At 45.5% G+C, this 19,760-nt stretch overlaps 1 protein-coding gene and 1 pseudogene across 2 annotated transcripts in view; one reads left to right on the top strand and one right to left on the bottom strand.

Annotated features, from left to right (window-relative positions):
• Nucleotides 1-16,215: 16,215 nt before the first annotated feature.
• LOC311111398 (eukaryotic translation initiation factor 3 subunit J-A-like) lies at nt 16,216-17,815 on the bottom strand (the record flags this gene model as incomplete). Its single annotated transcript, XM_084154113.1, has 2 exons — nt 16,216-17,437; nt 17,750-17,815. 2 exons carry the CDS (start codon nt 17,813-17,815, stop codon nt 16,859-16,861), a joined length of 645 nt encoding a protein of 214 aa, XP_084010239.1. The 3' UTR covers nt 16,216-16,858.
• Nucleotides 17,816-18,578: 763 nt separating this feature from the next.
• The window catches only part of LOC311111397 (zinc finger protein basonuclin-1-like), a 13,238-nt pseudogene continuing 12,056 nt past the window's right edge, over nt 18,579-19,760 (top strand). The window contains exons 1-2 of the transcript in view: nt 18,579-18,618; nt 18,728-18,798. The product of the transcript in view is annotated as a zinc finger protein basonuclin-1-like (transcript). The remainder of the gene's footprint in view (nt 18,619-18,727; nt 18,799-19,760) is intronic.

The following is a 19,760-nucleotide window of genomic DNA, read 5'->3' as shown; positions in this document are numbered from 1 at the left end:
GTGCGTGTTTGTGTGTGCGTCCTTGTGCCTGTGTGAGATCCTGAGAACTTGGCAGTGTGTTAGTGGTGTGTTCCAGGAGTGAGGGGGTCGGTATGAGCCTATCTACCCCTTTCTCTGGATCCCTTTCAGCCCGTACACAATCCTCCATCCAGCCCCTGGCTCTGTGCCTCATAGCTCCACAGCCAAGATACTGTGGTAACACACACACACTCGTGTCAATGTGTCTGTATCAAACCAATTCTTTACTGTTTAAACACTTATCATTTGTAAGTGTTTAGTGATGATAGTGTATATTTATCAGAAAAGAAAAGCCTGTTGTTGAAAAGCCTGAAATATCTGACTGCTCAAATTTGTCAGATATGACATGGCAAATTTTCGAATTGCTTTCACATATTTATAAAATGTTCTTCACTGTTGCGTTGGTGTCTTAATAGGGACGTTGGGCCACCACAAGTCAGAACAATCAATCAATCAATCAAATGTATTTATAGAGCCCTTTTTACAACAGCAGTTGTCACAAAGTGCTTATACAGAAACCCAGCCTAATACCCCAGAGATGCAGATGTAGAGGCATCTTCAGGCAGCTTCAGTGCACCTTGGCATAGATTCTACAAGTGTCTGGAACTCTGTTGGAGGGATGCAACACCATTCTTCCACGAGATATTCCATAATTTGGTGTTTTGTTGTTGTGGTGGAAAACGCACTCTCAGGGCTGCTCCAGAATCTACCATAAATAAGTGTTCAATTGGGTTGAGATCTGGTGACTAAGACAGCCCTGGCATATGGTTAACATCATTTTCATGCTCATCAAACAATTCAGTGACCACTTGTGCCCTGTGTATGGGGGCTGTGGATGGGGGCATTGTCATCCTATGGGGGCATAGCCATGGTAGACAAAATAATGGCCTGCCCAGCATTTTTATACATGAACCTAAGCATGATGGGATGTTAATTGCTTAATTAACGCAGGAACCACACCTGTGTGGAAGCACCTGCTTTCAATATACTTTGTATCCCTGATTTACTCAAGTGTTTCCATTATTTTGGCAGTTACCTGTAGCTATTAGAAGGGCCCCTATTAAATCCATTAAATGTTTTGCCTAATTCTGTGTTTTCCCAAATTCGTTTTCTCCATTTTACTTTTTCCAGGTTTCAGTTTTTTCCCTGGTTTTCAGATTTTTTCTCTAAAAATCACTCATTTATAATAGAATAACAACAACATTGGATGTTCTAAGTCCACAACCATGCTTAAACCACATCAGTAGACCACTTTTGAGGTCTGGGAAAAATCTAAGAGACCCTTTAATTCAACTGTGCACCGGCAAGAGACTTGTTTGGTTACTTAGGGTCTTTTTGTAGCACACATGTAATTGCAGAGTTTGCTAAACAAATCGCCACTGGATTGATGCAAATAATCACGATACCAGGTAGGCATACTTTGTAGTTAACATTTAATTGAGAAGGTTTTTGGGAAAGCCTTTCCGTCTACCAGAAGAAGGTTATCATTATTAGCATCATCGCTAACGGCTACAAGTGGTAGACAAACATTCACACACAGAAAGGGGCGATCTTGCATTGCCTCTTCAGAAAGTTAAAGGAAAATACGAATCACTGATGCATTGTTAATGTCTTATGATAATCCGGACTGACGACGCGCACCATTGGCTTGGTGTGGGGAGCAGGAACAGGCCGGGCCGGGCTGGCGACGCGCACCATTGGCTTGGTGCGGGGAGCAGGAACAGGCCGGGCCGGGCTGGCGACGCGCACCACTGGCTTGGTGTGGGGAGCAGGAACAGGCCGGGCCGGGCTGGCGACGCGCACCATAGGCTTGGTGCGGGGAGCAGGAGCGGGCCGGGCTGACAAAGCGCACCACTGACTTGGTGCGGAGAGCAGGAATGGACCGGGCCGGGCTGGCGAAGCGCACCACTGGCTTGGTGCGGGGAGCAGAAACAGGCCGGACTGGGCTGACGAAGCGCACCACTGACTTGGTGCGGAGAGCAGGAACAGGCCGGGCCGGGCTGGCGACGCGCACCATAGGCTTGGTGCGGGGAGCAGGAACAGGCCGGACTGGGCTGGCGACGCGCACCACAGGCTCGGTGCGAGGGACAGGAACAGGCCGGACCGTACTGGGGACACACACCACTGGCCCTACGCGGGGATCAGGAACGGACCGGACTGGTAACACACCCCAGTACCTCTCGCCGTGCCTCTACACTTTCCTTCCCCTTTGTGACCAGTGGCCCCCGTAACCTGGCAGCCTCCTCTACCAACCCGCTGGACCGCTCTATCGCGGCCTCCTGCTGCCCCGTCGTCCACGGCGTGAGCCCCCCCCTAAAAATGTTCTGGGTGTCTCTCCTCCCCGTGGACCAGGCCTCCCTATCTCTCGCCAGACTCTCACCCCACTGCTCCAAAGTCCAACCTCTCTGCTCTTCACTTGGCTTGGCCCAGTCGAGACTCTTCCTCCACTGCTCCAAAGTCCAACCTCTCTGCTCTTCACTTGGCTTGACCCAGTCGAGGTTGCAACGGAGATCCGCTAGAGATTCCCCTGGCGATGGCTCCTGGACACGCTGCTTGGTCCAGTTTTGGTGGGATCTTCTGTCACGATCGTCGGATACAGAGGACCAAGGCGCAGCATGGAAAGTGAACATACTTATATTTATTAGAGTAATCACACAAACAAAATAACAAATCGATACATGACGTCCTTAGTACAAACCTACACAGGAACAAGATCCCACAAACACTGTGGAAAAACAGACTGTTTAAATATGGTTCCCAATCAGAGACAACCAGCAACAGCTGACACTCGTTGCCTCTGATTGAGAACCACTCTGGCCAACATAGAAACACAATAACTAGAACTACACCCTAGAAACACAAAACTAGAACAACACAAAGAACACTCACACCCTGGCTCAACATACAAGCGTCCCCAGAGCCAGGGCGTGACAGTGATGTGTTGTATTATTATAATTCCTGCCAGTTGAGTGTCAGACAGTGTGTGGGGATATTGATTAAGTCTCAGTGGGATGACCCTGTTAATATGACAAACAGACAGCCATTTCCTCACTGCACTCCCAAACATCACTTTAGCCACAATCACACACAACCATCGGCGCCTTCATCAGTGCACTCTTCACTCTTCCGGCCTGGGGACTGGACTGATGGATAATGGATCGTATGACAATGTCTGCATCCCAAATGGCACCCTATTCCCCATAGGGCTCTGGTCAAAAGTAATGCACTATATAGGGAATAGGGTGCCACTTAATTACTTTAGGACATGCCCACTGAAATGGACTTCAGCAAAACATCCTAGAACAGGATTGGCAACTCCTAGGGTGTGAATCGCGTTATTGGAAACGCACACTGTTCTCCGGGCAGACCTACCGGTTCTGATTCGATGGAGTACAGCTGAAGTTACTTTTCGTAACAGGTTAGGAGAATTAACATAGCAGGTAAGATAATTAATGTAACAGGTTAGGACAATTAACATAGCAGGTTAGGATAATTAACATAGCAGGTTAGGATAATTAACATAGCAGGTTAGGATAATTAATGTAGCAGGTTAGGAGAATTAATGTAGCAGGTTAGGAGAATTAATGTAGCAGGTTAGGAGAATTAATGTAGCAGGTTAGGAGAATTAACGTAGCGGTTAGGATAATTAACGTAGCGGTTAGGAGAATTAACGAAGCAGGTTAGGAGAATTAACGTAGCAGGTTAGGATAAGGATAATTAACATAACAGGTTAGGAGAATTAGGTTAAGGTTAGCTAAAATGCTACAATTGTCCCTGACACAACTCAAACATACAGTGGGGAAAAAAAGAATTTAGTCAGCCACCAATTGTGCAAGTTCTCCCACTTAAAAAGATGAGAGAGGCCTGTAATTTTCATCATAGGTACACGTCAACTATGACAGACAAAATGAGGAAAAAAATCCAGAAAATCACATTGTAGGATTTTTTATGAATTTATTTGCAAATTATGGTGGAAAATAAGTATTTGGTCAATAACAAAAGTCTCTCAATACTTTGTTATATACCCTTTGTTGGCAATGACACAGGTCAAATGTTTTCTGTAAGTCTTCACAAGCTTTTCACACACTGTTGCTGGTATTTTGGCCCATTCCTCCATGCAGATCTCCTCTAGAGCAGTGATGTTTTGGGGCTGTCGCTGGGCAACACGGACTTTCAACTCCCTCCAAAGATTTTCTATGGGGTTGAGATCTGGAGACTGGCTAGGCCACTCCAGGACCTTGAAATGCTTCTTACGAAGCCACTCCTTCGTTGCCCGGGCGGTGTGTTTGGGATCATTGTCATGCTGAAAGACCCAGCCACGTTTCATCTTCAATGCCCTTGCTGATGGAAGGAGGTTTTCACTCAAAATCTCACGATACATGGCCCCATTCATTCTTTCCTTTACACGGATCAGTCGTCCTGGTCCCTTTGCAGAAAAACAGCCCCAAAGCATGATGTTTCCACCCCCATGCTTCACAGTAGGTATGGTGTTCTTTGGATGCAACTCAGCATTCTTTGTCCTCCAAACACGATGAGTTGAGTTTTTACCAAAAAGTTCTATTTTGGTTTCATCTGACCACATGACATTCTCCCAATCCTCTTCTGGATCATCCAAATGCACTCTAGCAAACTTCAGACGGGCCTGGACATGTACTGGCTTAAGCAGGGGGACACGTCTTGCACTGCAGGATTTGAGTCCCTGGCGGCGTAGTGTGTTACTGATGGTAGGCTTTGTTACTTTGGTCCCAGCTCTCTGCAGGTCATTCATTAGGTCCCCCCGTGTGGTTCTGGGATTTTTGCTCACCGTTCTTGTGATCATTTTGACCCCACGGGGTGAGATCTTGCGTGGAGCCCCAGATCGAGGGAGATTATCAGTGGTCTTGTATGTCTTCCATTTCCTAATAATTGCTCCCACAGTTGATTTCTTCAAACCAAGCTGCTTACCTATTGCAGATTCAGTCTTCCCAGCCTGGTGCAGGTCTACAATTTTGTTTCTGGTGTCCTTTGACAGCTCTTTGGTCTTGGCCATAGTGGAGTTTGGAGTGTGACTGTTTGAGGTTGTGGACAGGTGTCTTTTATACTGATAACAAGTTCAAACAGGTGCCATTAATATAGGTAACGAGTGGAGGACAGAGGAGCCTCTTAAAGAAGAAGTTACAGGTCTGTGAGAGCCAGAAATCTTGCTTGTTTGTAGGTGACCAAATACTTATTTTCCACCATAATTTGCAAATAAATTCATTAAAAATCCTACAATGTGATTTTCTGGATTTTTTTCTCTCAATTTGTCTGTCATAGTTGACGTGTACCTATGATGAAAATTACAGGCCTCTCTCATCTTTTTAAGTGGGAGAACTTGCACAATTGGTGGCTGACTAAATACTTTTTTTCCCCACTGTATCTAGCCACAACCAGGCCTGCCCTCAGAACAGCCTTCGTTTCCAATAATGTGATTCTGCATCCTAGGGGGCCTGATTGGTGACATACATTTTACCCAACCCTAACTAATACACCTGATTAAACTTATTGTATTCTAAACTGGAGACTTTGATTAGTTAATTATTGGTGTCAGGTGTGTGTTAGCTAGGCCTGGGACAAAAGAGTATCACCAATCAGGCCCCCGAGGACTGGAGTTGCCCATCCCTGTCCCAGAACTGAACAACTACTTGTACCTATAGACATACAATGCTATGCATGTTCTTTTCTGCCCTGTTCTAGAATGGACAGATTCCGCATGACTTCAACAGAGCAAAGGATGTGCTAGGTCCAGTATGATACATCCAGGAATGTAGTTACGTGGGTCAGGATGTCTTTCTAAAGCTAACAATGCTAATATGGCACAAAAACAACACTATGCAGAGTAAAAAGGAGTGTGAACAGCATTTCCATGTACTCTCCACTACATACCTGAATACATCATGTATTGGATCTATAGGGGCGTGCACAAATGGATAAAGATGTTTCACTGTTCACCCAATATGGCTTATTTACTACTTTATGGACGCTTACGTATTACAGGCACATAATCAGTTATCAGTAAAAAAAAATCTGTCATTAATGATGCCTAGGTCCCTAGGAGTGATGTCAAGACACATTGGTGTAGATTAGAACACTGAGAGAGGACACACCTCTGAAGAGAGGAGCAGTGGAATGAGGTCTACATCTCTGTGCTCACAAAGGGTTAACAACGTACCTGCCTGCAGTCATGGAGCCACCCTGTCAGGAGGGCTGGGGCTACAGACAGACAGCCACATCAGCAGTGTGTGTGGCTGTGTGTGTGTGTGTGTGTGGCTGTTGTGTGTGCTTGCCTGTGCCTGTGTGTACGTGTCCGTCCTGCGTGTGTGTGTGTGTGTGTGTGTCTGTGTGTCTCTCCGTCTGTCTCGGAGTCTATGCATGTGTGTGCATGTGGTTTTGTGCCTCTGTGTGTGTGTGTGTGTGTGTGTGTGCGTGTGTGTGCCTGTGTGCGTGTGCGTGTGTGTGCCTGTGTGCGTGTGCGCGTGCGTGTGCGTGTGTGCTGGTGTTTAAATGCTGATTGATGTAGCTCTGGCTTTGTCAGCTCTTTGGCATAGGTGGAACAGGTGTGACTCTGCCACAGAGAGCTGGGCTCAGACAAGCCACATCACGGTACAATGAGGTCATTGTGGAACACACACATTCCTCACTCGGCTAGGGCCTCAGACTGTTACAGGGCTGGAGGTGGCCATCTGCATGTGTGTGTGTGTCTGTGTGTCCAGGTTAGGAGGATTTGGATGAAATGTACAGTATGAAAGGGATGTTGTGCTCGCCAGTTGTGTGTCCCTGTACACTCTCACAGACAGACAGACTCGCACACACACACACACACACACTCTTCTTAAAATCCTCATCTTGTGACTTAAGTGAATGGGTGCTCAGCTAGAGGGAGTGCTCAGTAGTCTAATGATTTTGGAACATGTCATGGCCTTGTCTACAACGTTATTCCTTTTCCAAGTGGATAAAGTGAATGGAGCCAATCTCCTAGGGTAATGTGAATGGAGCAAGTATCCTGGGTAATGTGAATGGAGCAAGTCTCCTGGGTAATGTGAATGGAGCCAGTCCCCTGGGTAAAGTGAATGGAGCAAGTCTCCTGGGTAATGTAAATGGAGCCAGTCTCCTGGGTAAAGTGAATGGAGCCAGTCTCCTGGGTAATGTGAATGGAGCCAGTCTCCTGGGTAATGTGAATGGAACCAGTCTCCTGGGTAATGTGAATGGAACCAGTCTCCTGGGTAATATGAATGGAGCCAGTCTCCTGGGTAAAGTGAATGGAGCCAGTCTCCTGGGTAATGTGAATGGAGACAGTCTCCAGGGTAATGTGAATGGAGACAGTCTCCTGATAGAACATGAACTGTAGTGTTAGAAGAGACAATGTGTGTTTTTCTCATATGAAGTCATCTCTCAGAGTCAGCGTCTGAACCATGGGCATCTGGGTTTGTTTGGATCAGCACCTTGACTTGTTTTAACTCAAACTGCACTCCTCCATTTCCCCCTGAAACACTGAGCTGTGGATCTATCACTCTCTCTTTCCCTCGCTCTGTCGCTTTCTCTCTCTCTCTGTCTTTGTCTTTCTACTTTTCACTCTCACTCTCCCTCAACCTATCATTGTCCAGGATATGTGTGTGTGTGTCTGTGTGTGTGTGTGTATGTGTGTAGTGCTATAGCCAGGGTTGGGTGTCTGGACCAGGTCCCTTAGCTATTTTATAGTTTAACCAGCCTTGACTTGCTGTGTGGTGACATGCCTGCACTGACTGGATGACTGGGAGGATCTGTGTGTGTGTGTGTGTGTGTGTGTATGGATCAGTGTGCTAGAGCTCGGGGCTGACTGCTGGGCCATGCTTGAAAGACTTCTGGCATGTGCTGGTGCCTGCATTTTTCACCCTTGACTGGAAGCATATGCTGCCGCACAATCGGGCCAGTGTTAGCGTGTGGGTCCCAGGCAGCTTCCTCCACATCTGGCAGTGCTTGGCCCTCCTTCCAGGTGAATCACGACCCTGGGGAGGGTGGCTCTCAGTCAGCCCCCCTCAACCCCCCTTCAACCCTGGCTTCAGCCTGCCTCCCAGCCCAGGCATCTGGAAGTGTCTGGATCCGTCTCACACTCAAAGCTCCATCTCCCACATGCTTTTCCGATTTCATCCGCCCCCACTCCCCCACCATGCCCCCCTTGCCCCTCTCTACCCAAGCCTGTTACCCCTCTCTACTCACTAGTCACTCCTGGTGACGTGGTTAAACCAGCCGTGGATGAAGGGTGTGTGTGTGTGTGTGTGTGTGGGTAGGGGGGGGGGGGGGGGGGGCAGGGGGGATTCTCTGTGACCCTTAAACAGGAATGTCATGGGCAGGCTGGGTAATTATGTCCCCATTCCTGATGGGAAGGCCCCGGTGTGTGTGTGTGTGTGTCCGGGCCGACTGGTGGGAGTGGTGTGTGGGTGTGTCAGCGCTGATTGATTGTGACACAAACAGATGTACGTGGGGAGGAAACATGCCTGTGTCTGTGTGGAATCGGCCCATTCTGATCATTAAAACTGAAAAATCAACATCTTGCTCTGATTAACTACCAAGTCCCTGAGGAGATGTCAAGTAGCTCAGAGACAGCACCGAACCTGTACATGTGTGTGTTTATCTTCGTTTGACGTAAATCTGTGTCCCTGTGTATAAATACTTGTCGTTGAAAGTACGTTGTCAGCTAGCCTAATACTGTCTTTGTGACTCTTTGTTTGACATAATTCTGAGTCCCTGTCTTTCCATTGTGCCGGTGGTTGATGGTACATTGTCATTTAGCCTAGTACTATAACACACAGTCATGTCGCTCTTTGTCCCAGTGTTTTAGAATAATATCTAAATGGGGATCAAGAAAGAAGAAAAAAATAAGAATATAATAGTTTTTTTCTCACCAGTTTGGAAACAAACTTTATTTGTGTGGTTGGAGTCGACAGAGACGGGGAGCATTTCTCTCCCCTGCTCTTCACAAAGGAATGTCGCTGCTGGGGTCTCACATTTCACTAAAGAGGCAGAAATGGAGAGAAAGAGTGCGAAAGAGAGAGAGAGGGGGAGAGAGGGAGAAAAACAAGTCACCCCAGTGGTTGAGGCCCATGTTGTCTGTGATCGTGTGAGACACCGTGTCACACTTGTTTTGTTTAAATATTGAACAGCTTTAGTGCAGCACGACGTGTGTGTGTGTGTGTGTGTGTGTGTGTGTGTGTTTTGTGTGTGACGACCAGCAAGAGGTTAGTGGATCATCTGGAAGCCACACACACACACACACACACACACACACACAACACTGTGGATATTATTACTGTCTCTGATAGGGCCTGTCTACAGCAGACTTCATTTTATGAGAGAAAACACTCATTACATTACAGTGACTGTTTCTGGGCCGTGGCTGACTGGGCAGAAAACTGGGCTGGGTTAGGGCTCTCATTTGACTGGCTTGGAATGGGCTCGTGTCAATGGGGCCGTCCCAAATTGTACCCTATTCCCTATATAGTGTGCTACTTGTGACCAAAGTAGTGCACTACATAGGGAATAAGGTGCCACTGGGTGATGGGTGTAGTTCTGTGTTGTAAGCCAATGTGTTTTAAGATGAAGCATGTCTGAATCACCTTTCGTGCATGTTAAAAGGATAGCCCCAGAGAACGCTTTTTGTGCGGTTATAGCCTTGATCAGCCTAGACTTGAATAACAGCTTTCAGAGAGATTTTCCTTTCGAGGTTATTTAGTTTAAAAAACGATGTTTACTAGGAAACATGAAGTGCAGGTGAAAGTCTTCTGAAACGGAAAATCAAAATGAGATGACTTGTTCAGTTAAAACCTTCTCTGTTTGAAGATGCTGTCTCCTGTTTCATGTGTTAAACCGTGACCCAGGTGTTTAACCCAGACAGCTTTGACTCTCTCTTCCTTTAAACATGTGACGACTGGAGCTTTCACCCAGTGATGTTTGTCCACAAACACACCACTGTAGCACCACGGCCCTGGGGGGCTCCTATAGGCCCTCCGCCAAGCCTCACTCAGCCACTACAAGCCCTAACACAGCCATCCAGCCCTGGGCCACGCTGTGGATGTCTCTGAGTGTGTCTCTGAGTGTGTCAGAGTGTCTCAATGTGTGGTGTTTGTGTGACTGCACTAATGTAAGTTGCTCTGAATAACAGCATCTGCTAAAAATGACTGTGTGTGTGTGACACACCAACACAGTCGTGAAGAGGGCACGACAAAGCCTATTCTCCCTCAGGAGACTGAAAATATTTTGCATGGGTCCTCAGATCCTCAAAAAGTTATACAGCTGCACCATCGAGAGCATCCTGACTGGTTGCATCACTGCTTGGTATGGCAACTGCTCGGCCTCCGACCGTAAGGCACTACAGAGGGTAGTGTGTACAGCCCAAGCTTCCTGCCATCCAGTACCTATATACTAGGCGGTGTCAGAGGAAGGCCCAAAAAATTGTCAAAGACTCCAGTCACCCTAGTCATAGACTGTTCTCTCTGCTACCGCACGGCAAGTGGTACCGGAGCGCTATAAGTTTAGGTCCAAAAGGCTTCTTAACAGCTTCTACTCCCAAGCCAAAAGACTCCTGAACAGCTAATCATGGCTACCCGGACTATTTGCATTGTCCTCCCCACCCCACCCCACCCCCTCTTTTACGCTGCTGCTACTCTCTGTTTATTATCTATGCATAGTCACTTTAACTCTACCCACATATACATATTACCTCAATTACCGCGACTAACCTGTGCCTCCGCACATTGACTCTGTACCGGTAACCCCTGTATATAGCCTCCCTACTGTTATTTTATTTTACTGCTGCTCTTTAATTATTTGTTATTTTTCACTTATCTATTTTTTACTTAACATGTATTTTTCTTAAAACTGCATTGTTGGTTAAGGGCTTGTAAGTAAGCATTTCACTGTAAGGTCTACACCTGTTGTATTCGGCGCATGTTGCAAATACAATTTGATTTGGTGTGTGTGTGTGTGTGTGTGTGTGTGTGTGTGTGTTTGTGTGTGTGTGTTCCAGTGCAGGGTCAGAGGGTGGACACAGGAGGACAAACCCACCCCTGCTAGTCCTATAGAGTAAGAGCCACCAGAGTGAGTGTTTGTGTTTGTCTTAATGACACCTAAACACAGACAAGACACGCACAGACCCACAACAATCTCCAGGCCCTCCTCTCTTTACTCTGTCCCCTCACTTATTCCCTCTGTTCCTGCTCTCCTCCTCCTGCGCCCAGAGCCCAGTGGAGGTCACGTTGTGTCACCACAGCAAAGCCCTCTGGGTAAAAAAAAACTCAAGTCTCAGTGCCTCACCGCTGCCACCACCTGAGGGGCGAGAGAGAGCCCCACAGGACAAAGAGCTGGAACTCAAATCAACTGGCTGTGGTTTGGAACAAAATAAGACTATTTGGCCAAAATCTTGATTTATTTTTGTCAGTTAGCTTTGAAGTGAACAAAATGCAGGGCAAATGGTTTGCTTTTTAGATCTGTATTGATAATGTAATGGAACAATTTGGGTTGTGCTCATTCAAGGCCGTGGATATGTGATAAGGGCTGTTGCAGTGTACAGCACTAGAATTCAGTAAAGGTGTCCGTTTATTTCATTTCTTCACTGGTTCATTGCTTCACTGGTTCATTGCTTGGTTAGTTCGTTGTTTGCTTGTTCGTTGCTTTACTGGTTCGTTACTTCGCCGGTCCATATAGGCTCAGGCAAAAACAAGCGGTCTGCTGTCCCATGAAGTAACACCCTGCTGTGGTTTGATGTGATGACATGGAGCAGGAGGGAGCATATGAAAGGTGCTCTCCTGGGATTGAATTATTCCCTTTGTGTGTTTCCCTCAGCTCTCGGCCCAGTGCTGCCAGGTGCAGGTGTAGTGAGATTTAGATTTCACTGAGCTGATCACGTGGCTGTCAGATGGGGGGACATAGATGAATGTAACTCAGCATCAGATGGGGGTGGAGACAGGGTGGTAGATTAATGTAACTCAGCATCAGATGGGGGTGGAGACAGGGTAGTAGTTAATGTAACTCAGCATCAGATGGGGGTGGAGACAGGGTGGCAGATTAATGTAACTCAGCATCAGATGGGGGTGGAGACAGGGTAGTAGATTAATGTAACTCAGCATCAGATGGGGGTGGAGACAGGGTAGTAGTTAATGTAACTCAGCATCAGATGGGGGTGGAGACAGGGTGGCAGATGAATGTAACTCAGCATCAGATGGGGGTGGAGACAGGGTGGTAGATTAATGTAACTCAGCATCAGATGGGGGTGGAGACAGGGTGGTAGATTAATGTAACTCAGCATCAGATGGGGGTGGAGACAGGGTAGTAGATTAATGTAACTCAGCATCAGAAGAGCCTAGCTGCTCTGAAAGAAAGGGCCACCTGTCTAATGCTTCCCATGGAGGATGTTGGACAGAACTCCTAGCTGTACTCCTGATGTACAGAACCTCTTCTGTCCATTCTGAGAGAGGGGGAGGGGGTGGACAGCAGTAGAGAAAATATAGGGAATGAAGGGTAGAGAGAGAGAGAAAGAGATTATTGTTATTATTACTGTTATTATTGTTTTTATTGTTGTTATTATTACTGTGATTATTATTCAAAATAGTAGGGGTAATGGTAGCGGTAGTAGTTTAATGGTGGTAGTGGTAGTAGGGGTAATGGTAGCGGTAGTAGTTTAATGGTGGTAGTGGTAGTAGGGGTAATGGTAGCGGTAGTAGTTTAATGGTGGTAGTGGTAGTAGGGGTAATGGTAGCGGTAGTAGTTTAATGGTGGTAGTGGTAGTAGGGGTAATGGTAGTGGTAGTAGTTTAATGGTGGTAGTGGTAGTAGGGGTAATGGTAGCGGTAGTAGTTTAATGGTGGTAGTGGTAGTAGGGGTAATGGTAGCGGTAGTAGTTTAATGGTGGTAGTGGTAGTAGGGGTAATGGTAGTGGTAGTAGTTTAATGGTGGTAGTGGTAGTAGGGGTAATGGTAGTGGTAGTAGTTTAATGGTGGTAGTGGTAGTAGGGGTAATGGTAGTGGTAGTAGTTTAATGGTGGTAGTGGTAGTAGGGGTAATGGTAGTGGTAGTAGTTTAATGGTGGTAGTGGTAGTAGGGGCAATGGTAGTGGTAGTAGTTTAATGGTTGTAGTGGTAGTAGGGGTAATGGTAGTGGTAGTAGTTTAATGGTGGTAGTGGTAGAAGGGGTAATGGTAGTGGTAGTAGTTTAATGGTGGTAGTGGTAGAAGGGGTAATGGTAGCGGTAGTAGTTTAATGGTGGTAGTAGGGGTAATGGTAGCGGTAGTAGTTTAATGGTGGTAGTGGTAGAAGTGGTAATGGTAGTGGTAGTAGTTTAATGGTGGTAGTGGTAGAAGGGGTAATGGTAGCAGTAGTAGTTTAATGGTGGTAGTAGGGGTAATGGTAGCGGTAGTAGTTTAATGGTGGTAGTGGTAGAAGGGTAATGGTAGCGGTAGTAGTTTAATGGTGGTAGTGGTAGTAGGGGTAATGGTAGTGGTAGTAGTTTAATGGTGGTAGTGGTAGAAGGGGTAATGGTAGCGGTAGTAGTTTAATGGTGGTAGTAGGGGTAATGGTAGCGGTAGTAGTTTAATGGTGGTAGTGGTAGAAGGGTAATGGTAGCGGTAGTAGTTTAATGGTGGTAGTGGTAGTAGGGGTAATGGTAGTGGTAGTAGTTTAATGGTGGTAGTGGTAGTAGGGGCAATGGTAGTGGTAGTAGTTTAATGGTTGTAGTGGTAGTAGGGGTAATGGTAGTGGTAGTAGTTTAATGGTGGTAGTGGTAGAAGGGTAATGGTAGCGGTAGTAGTTTAATGGTGGTAGTGGTAGAAGGGTAATGGTAGTGGTAGTAGTTTAATAGTGGTAGTAGGGGTAATGGTAGCGGTAGTAGTTTAATGGTGGTAGTGGTAGAAGGGTAATGGAAGCGGTAGTAGTTTAATGGTGGTGGTAGTAGTTTAATGGTGGTAGTGGTAGTAGGGGTAGTGGTAGTAGTTTAATGGTGGTAGTGGTAGTAGGGGTAATGGTAGCGGTAGTAGTTTAATGGTGGTAGTGGTAGAAGGGTAATGGTAGCGGTAGTAGTTTAATGGTGGTGGTAGTAGTTTAATGGTGGTAGTGGTAGTAGGGGTAATGGTAGCGGTATTAGTTTAATGGTGGTAGTGGTAGTAGGGGTAATGGTAGTAGTTTAATGGTGGTGGTGATGGTAGGGGTAGGTAGAAATATTGGTAGTAGAAATTATAGCTAGTAATGGTAATAGTAGGGATAGTTGTGGTATTTGTGTAAATAACAGTGGTGGTAGCATTCATTTTAGTAGTAATAATAGTAGCTTGTTATTTTTCATGTTTAGCCCCATGGTCTGTCCTATTTTTCTATTACTATCCACTGTTGTCATTCTATTGTTGTTATTTGAATTATTGTTTTATTATTACTATTTTATTTCACTATTATGTAGTATTTTATAATGTTTTTATTACAATTAATATTGTATAGTATTTATGCAATGTTTCTCATGCCATTAAAGCAACTTGAGAGAGAGAGATACTGTAATAGAATGGTTTAAAGGGGGAGAGGGATTAGAGAAAGAAATGGATGAAGAAAGAGAGGCAGATAGAGAGATAAGATGAGGGAAAGGGAGGTAGAGAGAAAGAGAAGATGAGGGAAAGGGAGGTAGAGAGAGAGAGATAATATTAGGGAAAGGGAGGTAGAGAGAGAGATCTTATGAGGGAAAGGGAGGTAGACAGAGGGTGTGCGAGAAGCTGCAGATGTCCCTGTGTAAGTCACTATATCCATGAGTGGGGAGAGTTTGGTTGAACATTTGTTTACATGGAAACTGTGTGCGTTCGTGTGTGCGTGCGGTGAGGCAGGGTGCGGTTCAGCGTGAGGGTAAAGTTGAGAGGTCACAGTACACCCTCTACTCCTGCTGTAAGTCAGTAGGCATACCTCACCACAGAGCACTCTAAACAACTGACTCATCACTCAGCTGGACTGTTCACCTCATCTTCACTGATAATACCGTATCTTTACTCTCTACACAACATCTGGGCTAAATTATTCAGATAATACTACTGCTAGTCCCTGCCATGTTCCTGTTACAGTTTTCCTACAATGTCATAAATCCTCAGCAATTTAACTCAGAGAGTTGTATCTGGTATTAAATATACTTAAGTATCAAAGGTAATAGTGAATTCTAAAATATATTTAAGTATCAAAAGTAAATGTTATAAATCATTTCAGAGGCAGTAGGGATGACCAGGGATGTTCTCTTGATAAGTGCATGAATTTGACAATTTTCCTGTCCTGCTAAGCATTCGAAATGTAACAAGTACTTTTGGGTGTCAGGGAAAATGTATGGAGTAAAAAATACATATTTTCTTTAGGAATGTAGTCGAGTAAAAGTAAAAGTTGTAAAAATATAAATAGTAAAGTACAGATTAGGGTTGTCACGATACCAGTATCACAATAATACGATACCTGATTTTCCAAAAAATATTGTGTGCTATAGCTTGGAAAATAAATGTGATTCTGGGTGACAACATAAGGCTGCTTGTTTCCAACAGTAGGTCTGTTTTCCTCAGGAAATTCAGTCCGCTTCATGTTGTGTTTCCTTGCCACGATACCTCTGAGTATCGCAATACTGGTGTTGTGACAACCCTAATACAGACACCACAAGAAAACGACTTAAGTTACTTTACACCACTGACCTTAGCTTTATGCTAATGGTCATTACGGAATCTTAGCTTTATGCTAATGTTCAATACGGAATCTTAGTTTTATGCTAATAGCCTTGACCATATCTTCGCCTTAAGCTAACAGTTATTATAGTAGCTAAACTTTATACTAACACTTATTACAGTATCTTCGCTTCATGCTAACAGTAATTAGGCTACAGTAATTTTTTGCTTTAGTCTAAAAGTAATTTCAGTACTGTATGTTAAGAACCATTTGGTATCTTCGCCCAGTCATTGCAGTATCTTAGTTTTATGCTAAGTGTCAGTATCTTAGCCTTGTGCTATTAGTTATTCTTACAGTATCTTGTGCTTTACGCAAACCTCATACCATTAGCCATTCCAGTACTGTATCTTATCTTTACAGATTAGCTAGCTACAATGTGGATGGTTACATTTACATTTACATTTTAGTCATTTAGCAGACGCTCTTATCCAGAGCGACTTACAGAAGCAATTAGGGTTAAGTGCCTTGCTCAAGGGCACATCGACAGATTTTTCACCTAGTCGGCTCGGGGATTAGAACCAGCGACCTTTCGGTTACTGGCACAACGCTCTTACCCACTAAGCTACCTGCCGCCCCAGGCATGATTTTGGAATAACTACTAAACATGTAGTGTCATTTTCAAAGCATGAACAATGCAACTTTCAATGGATAAAGATAATGTGAATTTGGCAACCTACATTATAGATACTATATACTTTCCTGTAAGAAACCCATCGACAGGTAAAGTGAAATACCTATTATATTTATAGACATTCTGGGTGAAATTATTTGCATAGAACCTAATTTGTTGAGATGTCATTGCAGTAGCAACTGGACTTAATTGACATGAGCATCATTTCTCTAAATCAAAAACATGCTCTATAAATCACATACAGCAAGTAAAGTATTTTTCACTGTGTTTTGTATCTTTATGAAGTTTGGAGGCTGAATGAGAGAAAAGGCCATTTCATTATGTATTAACAGAAGTGTTGGTACTGGATGCTCCCTGTATTGTCCCTCGGATCATTGAAGCAAAATGAAAGGGCGACACATTGTTCAGGTTTTTCCAGGATGACACTGGACAGCATGAGAAGTACAGCTGCATTTCTGAGGGTTAAAGGGTAAAAAGGCAGTGGGGATATAGCTGTGGTCACATGAAGTCATCATAGTCTTGGGTGTAGCCACCATCGAATCCTCCATAGTCTGCAAGGTCATCTTTTCCCTTGGCTTTCATACCACCACCAAGTACAGCTCCTTTCTTCTTCTTTTTGCCTTTGATTGCTTTTTCTTGCTTCTGTTTTTCATTAAGTAGCACTGTCAGGGAAGAGCTGATTTTCTTTAAGTCGTCAATTTCCAATGAAATACAGAGCTCCCGAAACAACGACTCCAAGAAGCTTGAATAATGCACTGATTTTTCATACTGTAATATCTTCACTTTCAGCAGCTTTTCAAACTCTGTGAAGTCTTCTTTAGAAGATGGGCACATGGCTTCAATTCCAGAAACATTGTTTGTGGTACTACCCCCTGAAATGCCAAAAGCCTCTTTTGCCAGCTCCAAGTCTGCTTCCTCCTGCATCTTCTGGACTTTCAACTTTTCTGCTAGCTGTTGTTCGGGTGTAAGCTCTTCCTCTTCCTCCAATTTCTTTTTCAGCTCTTGTTGCTTTTTCCTTAGCCGGTTTTCTTTCTCGTTGATTTTTTCGGCCAGTTTTTTCTTCTCAGACACTTTGGCCTGTGTGGAGGAAAGCCTACCTGTTTCCAGTCGGTTCTTATCACCACCATGCCTTCCTGCACATTCTCACCATTCCTTTCTCATTAAATATTGTCATTACACGCTCCCTAGCTGTAACTGACTTTCTATTAGATGAGCACTCGGGCTGAAATGTGTCTCGCTGGTTCAAATTGACACCCTCTTCTCAGTTAAACTCATTAGCGCAACCCCTGACTAATATTATAGCTTGCGCGTAGTGGTAACTTCCATATAGAAGAGTTAACAAAGGAGCCCTAACGTGAAGTTGCAGGAGACCAGCTTAGTCAAACTTGCCATTGCAGTCCTCAGGCCCTTTGTGTTGTCACAAGGGGAGAGCCATCCCTGCCTGGAGGGCCACATCACTGTGTGGGACGTAGAGAGAAAGGAGGGGAGGAAGGTTGGGACATAAGGAAAAAATACAGAGGTAGAAAGAGAGATGGAGATATGTGTGTATGTGAGCGAAAGAGAGAGAGCAAGAAAGAGAGAGAGACTTTCTGAGGGCCACAGGCACTTACAGGAGAGAGTGTAAGGAAGAGAGAGAGACTTTCTGAGGGCCACAGGTACTTACAGGAGAGAGTGTAAGGAAGAGAGAGAGACTTTCTGAGGGCCACAGGTACTTACAGGAGAGAGTGTAAGGAAGAGAGAGATACTTTCTGAGGGCCACAAGTACTTACAGGATAGAGTGTAAGGAAGAGAGAGAGACTTTCTGAGGGCCACAGGCACTTACAGCAGAGAGTATAAAGAAGAGAGAGAGACTTTCTGAGGGCCACAGGTACTTACAGGAGAGATTGTAAGGAAGAGAGAGATACTTTCTGAGGACCACAGGTACTTACAGGAGAGAGTGTAAGGAAGAGAGAGAAAAATATAAAGGTGGCTAAGGCAGTCTGAGGTCTGAAGATCACAGGCTAAGCCCCTGAGTGCTGGCCCCTGTAGCCTCTGTGGCCCTGTCCTGGTTCCTAACCCTGGCTCCTAACCCCTAAATCCCTAGCCCTATGAATGCTACTTGTTGTCCCCCGTCCCCTCCCTGGCCGTCCCCCTGCTGAGAGATTCCAGAGGCTCCCTTCTCCTGCCTCTCCCCTCCTCTGTCGGCCTCTCAGGGCTCCTGGGTCACTCGTTTGTCATCATGACCTTTAACCCCGGCAGGCCAGTGTGCCGGGAGGAATGTCGGAGATGTTTACCTTGGCTGAGACTGATGGTGTCCAGGTGTCTCTCTCTCTTCTCTCAGTCTTTTTTCTCTCATTCTTTTCCCCCAGTAGTCTGTTTTCCCTCCAGCCAGGCAGGGCAGGGCAGGGCAGGGCAGGCATCCCCAGGCTTCACCCCCTAAGACCTGCCTGGTGAAATATGTGAGGGTGAAAAGGGAGGAAAAAATCTGCAGTAGGAATGCTGATCTAGGATCAGTTTCCCCTTTTAGGTCATAATGCATAAGATTATTATTGGCAGGGTGGACCTGATCCTAGATCAGCTCTCCTACTCTGAGATGCTTTATGAAAACGGGCCCAGGTCTTTTAGGGCCAGATCCTAACTTTATATTTTTGGGGTAAATTCCTTTTTCTTCTCCAGTATTCTCTCATTGGTTTATGCAAACATCCAGGTTTCATACTTATATTGATCTTAACTTAATCCACTAAACTAGCCAGCAAGCATGGCTGTTCTTCATCTATTGGCAGTCCATGACAGACACCATTTAGCTTCACCTTCAGACTGAACGCATCAAACAAAGCCCCATTGCAAAGAGTTAGGAATTTCTTGAGTGGAGAGTGGACAGCATTGAGAGAGAGGGGGAGCGAGAGAGCGACAGAGAGAAAGTGTTTGAGAGAGAGATGGGGCAGAGTGAGAAAGCAATATAGGGATGGAGGGAGGGAGAGAAAGGAATATTGATCAGTCGTCTGTCTGGGTCTACACTGATCCAGACATATCCTCCCCTCTCCACTCCTCCACTTCCCAGTTTCTCTATCAGCCAATGGCATCGCAGGAAAAACACTCCCTCCCATAATGCACTTTATTCAAAATGGTGCCATCTATCACTCACTCTCTCTATGGACACTCCCTATGGCTCTCTGCTCCTCTCCTGTACTGGAAACTCCTGGAAAGTTTCCTCTGTCTCTACCCCCCCCCCCCCCCCCGGCCACTAAAGAGGCCATTAACACAGTGTTGTAATGCAAACAGCCGGTCCGAAGAGAACAGGCCAGGTGTCGGGTGGAGAGGGGATGGGGGTCTAATGCAGCCATTACTGTCCGGGCCTCGCCGCGTCTGACAGAGATTATCATAAAAGCATCTTCCCCCTCCCTCTCTAATGCCCTGCACG

Source organism: Coregonus lavaretus (assembly GCF_964263955.1).
Source record: "Coregonus lavaretus genome assembly, chromosome: 37".
Lineage (NCBI taxonomy): Eukaryota > Metazoa > Chordata > Actinopteri > Salmoniformes > Salmonidae > Coregonus > Coregonus lavaretus.
This window is presented reverse-complemented; position numbering and strand designations above follow the sequence as displayed.